The following is a 7,242-nucleotide window of genomic DNA, read 5'->3' as shown; positions in this document are numbered from 1 at the left end:
AACCTCAGGTAGGTGCTGCCACCTGTTGCAACAAGTACTACTACAGTAGTAAATGAGGTCGTGGTCTCCAATGGGGGGGAAAACAGAGTGGGGGGAAAGGGTTAGAAATCAACAGCAACCTCGCCACAAAGAGGAGGAGGCCGCACCGCGCGCTCGTGGTCTCCCCCCAAAATCAAGAGAGCCGCTCCAGCCGAACCTGCCAGCTCGGCCGCGACTCCGCCCGCAGCGCCGGCGCGGAAAGGGCAGCGCGGGACTCCGCCCTGCCAGGAGGAGCAAACGGCGGCGGCGTCGACGGTGATGGTAAAGCTCGCCGGGGCGCCGCAAAGCGAACAGACCGAGGCGGCAAGAGGAGGGGCCTCGTTTCGCACTGCGGCTGCTGGAGAGAAGCAGAGCGAGAGCCGCCGGCCGCTCGCAGTTCCCTGGCGCTGCGGCTGCTCCCGCCCCCGGTGCGCATCCTCCTCCTCCTTCTCCTCCTCCTCGGCGGCGGCTTTGCAGAAATCCCGGCTGCTCGCCTCCTAGTCCAAGCGCTGCAAAGCGCCGGAGTGGGCGGAGTACGAGAAGCTCTCGCGGCCGCCGCTGCACCTATTCATTCACCTAAAATGGCTGGAGAGAGCCGAAGGTGGTGGCGGTGGCAGCAGGGGAGGAGGAGGAGGCGGTGAAGCGGAGGCAGCCGCCACCGTCGCTGCTGCAGTAGCAGCAGCAAAAACCAAACCCCCCTCCTTAAAAGCGCTTCTTCTTTTTTAGAGGCGTGCGGGGCGGTCTTTTTGGGGGGGCGGGGGTGTGTGCACGTTACAAGACATTGGATTTACGGGTCTTTTTTTCCCCCACCCACCCACCCCTACAAAGCCTGTTTGGACTGAATGCCCCTCCGAGCCTTTGCTTGCTTCAGCCTTTTTGAACCATGTCGGCCGGCCCAGACGAGAGCTCCGTCCGTGTCGCCGTCAGGTGAGAGCCGCGCGCGGGCTGGAAGGGCTCGGGTCCTCTCGGGCTTTTTACCTTGCAAAGGGTCTTAGCAGCGGGAGGTTGCAAAAAATAAGAGGTGTGTGTGTGTTTGTGTGTGTGCATACACATGTATGTATGTATATATGATATATGTATGTATGGTGTATGTATGTATGTAGAGTATGTCACAGAAGTGAGTGCACCCCCTCACAGTTTGTAAATATTTTAAGTATACCTTGCCAGCAGTTTAGACATTAAGGGCTGTGTGTTGCATTATTGTCAGGGGACAGCACATTTACACTGTTATACAACTTGTATACTCACTACTTTACATTGTAGCCAAGTGTCATTTCTTCAAGTGTTGTCACATGAAAAGATATACTTCAGTATTTACAAAATGTGAGGGAGTGTACTCCTGTGATATACTGCATGCATGTATGTTGTGTATTTGTATGTATGCATGTATGTTATGTATGTAAAAGCTGAATTGGGGTCCCGGGTGGGCAAAGTGGGAGTTGGGCTTTTGGGGGAGGCAGGCCTGCAAGGGAGGTGGAGAACTCTGGTTTAAGGTGTTGAATTTTCCATGCTGGTGCCCGTGAAGTTTTACCTTTGTCCGGTGAGATGCTCCTAACGGCCTGGCAAGGGAAGATAGGTAAAAAGAAGAAGAGACCATTTTGCAAGACGACCTGAGGAGAGTTGAAAACATTTCAATCCAAAGTCGTGGAAGTCGCGCCCTTGGTTAAAAAAACAATAACAACAACAGCCGAGAACTAGGATGCTGCAAGGAAGGGCTTGTATCTCAAGGAAAGCTGCCCCCATTTCTCCAAATTGTGGCTTTCCTTGTAGGTGCACTGGCAATAAAGAATTATTATGCTTATTATTAAGATTAAGGTGGCTAGCAAGGCTGTTAAAAAAAAATCCAGACATTTTGGAGAGGACTGTAGAAAATTGGAGTCTGTTTTTCCTGCCTTCTAGTGATTGTCTGGATATTTATAAGCCAGGTCTGTAACCTTACTATGAAGGTGTTTAGTTTCCTTTATCTATTGTGCATTTGGGGTTAGAAAGTGTATTTGCTGTGTCTGAAGGAATTTGGGGAGGGGTACTTTAGGTTTGCTCCACAGGGAGGTGTGTGCCACTAGGGAAAAGGGAGGAACTTAAATTTGGGGCCTTGTCTGCAGAAATGCAAACAAAGGGGTATTCTAACACTCACTGTTCCGCTCCATGTTGCTCTCATCATGTACAGTGTACATTGTACACTGCACTGAATTGCATTCAAGGGACTTTGAAGCTCTAGTGATGTGACTGTTCTTACAGGCCTGTGCTAGTAAATTGGCTTTAACTGGATTGGTAGTTGAAGTTGCAAATAACACCAGGGAGGAGCATGTGAGTATTTTTATTCATGATGGAAAATTGCAACATCATTCATCTGCACTAAAAATTAATGGCGTGTTTATAGTAAAGCTTGCCCATCAAGTAGACTTATGCCAACAATTACCTACACTCCAAAAACTAAACAGATCTCTCTTTTTTTGCTAAGAATTCATTGTTTGATTTTTAACAAATGAAATGGTGGAATATTTAATTGTAGGTTCTTCAATTACATCTGGATATAATGTTGACTGGTACCTGTTAGGAAATTCAATAGGGCACAAGGTTCAGATTTATTCCCTCCCTTGGTGGTTGTCAGATCCATTCAAGTTGAGTGGTTTATTTCTGAAGGGAGGTATTACACCAGGGGTGTCAAACTCAATTTCATTGAGGGCTGCATCAGGGTTGTGTTTGAACTCAGCGGGGCCGGAGTGGGCGTGGCCAGGGTTGATGTGGCCAGCTCGACATCACTCATATCGGGGGGGGGGGGCTTCTGTGGTGGCCTGAGCGCTCTGCCAGTGAAAATGGGCTCCAGAGTTCTGTTTTCGGCTGCGATGGCCTCCTGCAATCCTCTGCCAGTGAAAACGGAGCTCGCAAGGGCTGAATGCCGCCCTCCTGAGCTACGTTTTTGCTGGAAAAGGCACCACGAGCCGATCCCACTCTGTTTCCAGGGCAGCCCCATGCGTTAGCTCTAAACACCCTTGAGTTTGACACCTCTGTATTACACCATTTTTTTTTATTTCAGATTTGCAAGATTTGAGGTTGGATGGATATCTAGCCCAAACATATCATTCTGCTTCATTCTATATATGAAAATATTAGTTGAGGAGGACAAGTAAATGAACTGAGAGCAGAATAAATATATTGAATGCAAAAAGTTTTCAGGGCATTGCAGCAAATGTTTTTTTATCAAGACTTTTGTAGTGCCATGCCATTTTTATAGCCACGGTGTTGTTCCCAAATGCTTGCATAGCATTTCCTGACCTGATTCATTCCTTTTTGCATTACAGTACATACATCTTAAGCACTTGTAGTTTTAGTGTAATCTGTGTAGAAGTCATAAATTGTTTACGACACAACCCTTCTATCTATATTTTTATCATGTGGAATAATAATCAAAACATGAGTTAAAATGAGTTGTTGGGGTGGATTTGTTACCACAATAGAGTCATCCTGCTGCAAGTCACAGATTTAATTTTCATTGTGGTATCATCTCCGAACATCCATAGGGTTGCCTAAAAGTGGGGTGTGATGGATGTTGCAGAATTATCATGATAACGCTACTGACTTTTGATAATGCTTTTATTGCAAAGGAGTTTGGCAGCATTTCTTCTGCATGAAAGGGCAACGCCCAGTGAACTGTGAAATGAAACTGGGAGAATGCTGTAAGCCTTTATTTTTTCCCAAAGTGATGTGACAGTGTCACGTTTATCTTGGCACTGAGCTCACGTGCATTTATCTGAGGGCCCACAAAAGATGTTACTCATTCTGTAACTAGGTAGGATGCTAAAGGAAATACATGATCTTGATACGGGATGATAGATTTTTATCCTTAGAGTGATTGCATTTGAAATGCTCCAAAGAGGATTATATTGTCACTGACAAAGCTCAAGTGTGGAGGCTGTTAGAAACAGTACATCAGTGTTCATGTATACAAAATATTGCAGAGTATTTCTTTTACATTTGATATGACTAGCATTCATTGAAGCGTGTAACCAGTTTGTTCATTCCAGAAGACTTTTTTGCTTTTTTGTCTATAATCAAGCATGCATGTTGTTAATAATAATACAATTTGTGTACCATTGACTTCCAGCAGCTTTAATGATTCACAAAATAAAAATCCAGGAAAAAAATATGACAAAGCGATATAATAAAGCAGCAAAAGCAGACGAAAATGGGCAAAACCTACATACAGTTCTAAGTAGGATTCTTTTTAAAAAAAAATAATTATTATTTTTTAAAATAAAAATATCAAATCAATGCGTGAACAGTGTGGCATCTGGGTGCCAAACATTCTAACGCAAACAAAACTAATCAAATTGAGAATCATTATTACATTCAATCAACTTGTGAAATTCCCATTACAATACACACCTATATTAGGTTACAATCTATTATTATTATTCCACCTATTTCTCATTATTACTTCCATTTTATCAACTAAAAATGCAATCCATTAACATTCCCTTTATTTCAATCTCTTACTCTAGCTTTTAATCATATCACCCTATATTAAAAAGTTTTTTTTCTTTCTTTCCTGTCTGACTTCTAATCCTATCATCTGCCTACAGGAAGAGAAAGAAAAAAGAAAGAGAATAAATAGCAATAGCAGTTAGACTTATATACCGCTTCATAGGGCTTTCAGCCCTCTCTAAGCGGTTTACAGAGTCAGCATGTCGCCCCCACAGCCTGGATCCTCATTTTACCCACCTCGGAAGGATGGAAGGCTGAGTCAACCCTGAGCCGGTGAGATTTGAACCGCCGAACTGCAGAACTAGCAGTCAGCTGAAGTGGCCTGCAGTACTGCACTCTAACCACTGCGCCACCTCGGCTCTTTTTTTAAAGAGGGAGGGATAGGGGCAGATAGTTCCAACACATCAACCATGAGCAGGAATCATCCTTCCATCCTCTCTTGCCCGCATTATTCTTTAATTGCCATGCTTTAAAAAAAAAGAGGAGTGGAGGGAAAAGCAAGTCAAAATAGGCAGAAGGAAAAAGAAATCCTCTACCCATCGTCTCTTGCCCACTTTGATACTTTAATTGCTGTGCTTTTATTTCTTTTTACTTGTCTCCCGCATTCCTCTCACTACGAAGGATCTTTAATCATTGCAGCCACATCACAGCCTTCTAATCTAAAACACTGGGATGTCAATGGGAACCTCATGGAGAAGACACATAATTTTTTTAAGGCTGATGTAACAACCAATACCTTTTGGTTTAAAAGGGGTTATATCTATGATTTGCTTAGATTTTTCCCCCCTACTGGCTAATTCTGATGCACATGACTATTGTAAGAAGTAAGACCAAAATAATAATCCAGCATTCTTCAAATATGAAAGCCTATATTGCAATTATTAACCAGCAGAATCCAGCATTCTTAATATAAAATGGGGCTGTAGCAGGGTAACTGTGATAAGTCCATGACATAAGCTACTTTTAATGACCTTTCGTTTCTTGCTGCTAGAATTGGAGCAGTATCTAGGCTATGATCCAAATAAATTCATTAGATGGGTCTGATTCTTTGCATGTGGAAATAAATAAATAAAATTTAAAAAACAGCTTCCGGCCTATACTGCAATAAGTTTTGAAACTTTGCAACTTCCTTTTTAAGGGTGTTAAGGGTGATAATGAACAAATGAGGGAGTACAATGGGTTGCCTAAAATGTTTCAATGTTAAATTTACACATCACACATGTATGACTGTGTTAGTATGAAAACTTGCTTTGTATGTACATAAAGAGGAAGGGAGCATAACATTCATATTTTTTTAAAATGGACTCTGCAACTTTCTTTATAATTATTTTTATTTTCACTTCAAACTAACAATTATACCAAAATAACTTCTTTACTAAAGGTAACTAAAAAGAGCACCTGAAATCAACATTTAATTAAGCAGGGAGGAAATGGTAAATATTTTAGCTGAAACAAGTGATAATTTCAAATTTCTTAATTATGCAAAGACAAGTCAATTTCTGTTATTTGGACATTGGGTGCGCAGAGTATTTGCTAAAGGCTTATTGGAGTTTTCACAATTTCTTCAACAGGAATATCTGGTACATTAGCTCATCATTATGTACAATATGCCAAGATAGCATAGCAAGTGTGACAGTCAGCGTTTTGGGAAAATATTTACTGACATTTAAATACTTGCAAATATGGAGAAACAAATAGAACTACAATTATACTCAAAGCAGAGGTGGTGTTCAGAAGGTTCTGACCAGTTCTGGAGAACCAGTAGTGGAAATTTTAAGTAGTTCAGAGAACCGGTAAATACCACTTATGACTGGCCCTGCCCCCATCTATTCTCTGCCTCCCGAGTCCCAGCTGATCGGGAAGGAATGGGGATTTTACAGTATCCTTTCCCAGCAACGCCCACCAAGCCACACCCACAGAACTGGTAGTAAAAAAATTTGAATCCCACCACTGACTCAAAGGTACTGCTGGTATTTCTTCCACATAGCTCTTTATTAATACAGTTTTTTATTCTTTATTCTTTTATTTATTCTTCTTAGTACTCTTTATTAATACAGAAATTTTTTTTGAAGAATTTTATAACTGGCCAGTCTTATCAATGAATCAATGAAATGCTTTATTAATGGCTTCCTCTTTTGTCCAATGAAAAGAGATCTCGGGGAAGGGGAAATAAGTAGAAGTGCATCTGCATGTTGAATAAACTCTAAGATGAAATATTTAGCTTTATATTTAGTGCCACACTCCTACATATCAAAACATTTCATTTTTCTAACTAAAAAAATGATAGACAAGGTCTCTTTTGTGAGTTTGATTACAAAAAAGCTACATCTGGTATCATGTGTCCATTATGAAACAAGAACCTTTTGTTAACGTAATTGTTTTCAGTTTTTTTTTCCAGTTCAAATATTTCATTTGTTTTGGGATATTTATACTGCCCATCTTTCTGACTACTTATCACATTAATCACATTTTCCATCCATTTGTGTATGAAATGATTTCTCAACATTCATACGATTTCCATTTATTATTTATCTGCTTCCTACTCTTATCCTATAGTTTGCATTACATTGCTTTGTTACAGTTTGAATTCATTTCCTAATTGATAATTATCTGCCTCCACTTCATAGTTTTAAAAATTAATTTTGCTTTTTATATATTGCAATTATAAATGGGCTGCAGATAATTCAGTAATTTTTCAATCATCTTTTGTAAAGATGCAGGTGTTGGCATCCAGACAAG

General features: G+C 41.2%; 1 protein-coding gene across 12 annotated transcripts in view; it reads left to right on the top strand.

Moving 5' to 3' along the window:
• Positions 1-320: 320 nt before the first annotated feature.
• The window catches only part of KIF21A (kinesin family member 21A), a 94,998-nt gene continuing 88,076 nt past the window's right edge, over positions 321-7,242 (top strand). For 4 of the 12 annotated variants that reach the window (XM_087722190.1, XM_087722189.1, XM_087722188.1 and 1 more), the window contains exon 1: positions 529-945. In XM_087722190.1, the coding sequence (XP_087578316.1) occupies positions 902-945 (44 nt within the window). In that variant the 5' untranslated portion in view covers positions 529-901. Of the gene's footprint in view, positions 447-527; positions 946-7,242 lie in introns of those variants that run through there. The other 8 variants (XM_087722187.1, XM_087722185.1, XM_087722186.1 and 5 more) reach the window with 4 other exon arrangements.

This window comes from Thamnophis sirtalis, unplaced genomic scaffold (genome assembly GCF_051295495.1).
Source record: "Thamnophis sirtalis isolate CommonGarterSnake01/CBP01778 unplaced genomic scaffold, rThaSir2_p1.2 scaffold_9, whole genome shotgun sequence".
Classification (NCBI taxonomy): domain Eukaryota; kingdom Metazoa; phylum Chordata; class Lepidosauria; order Squamata; family Natricidae; genus Thamnophis; species Thamnophis sirtalis.
Note: the sequence above shows the minus strand (reverse complement) of the source record. Positions and strands in the feature narration are given on the sequence as shown.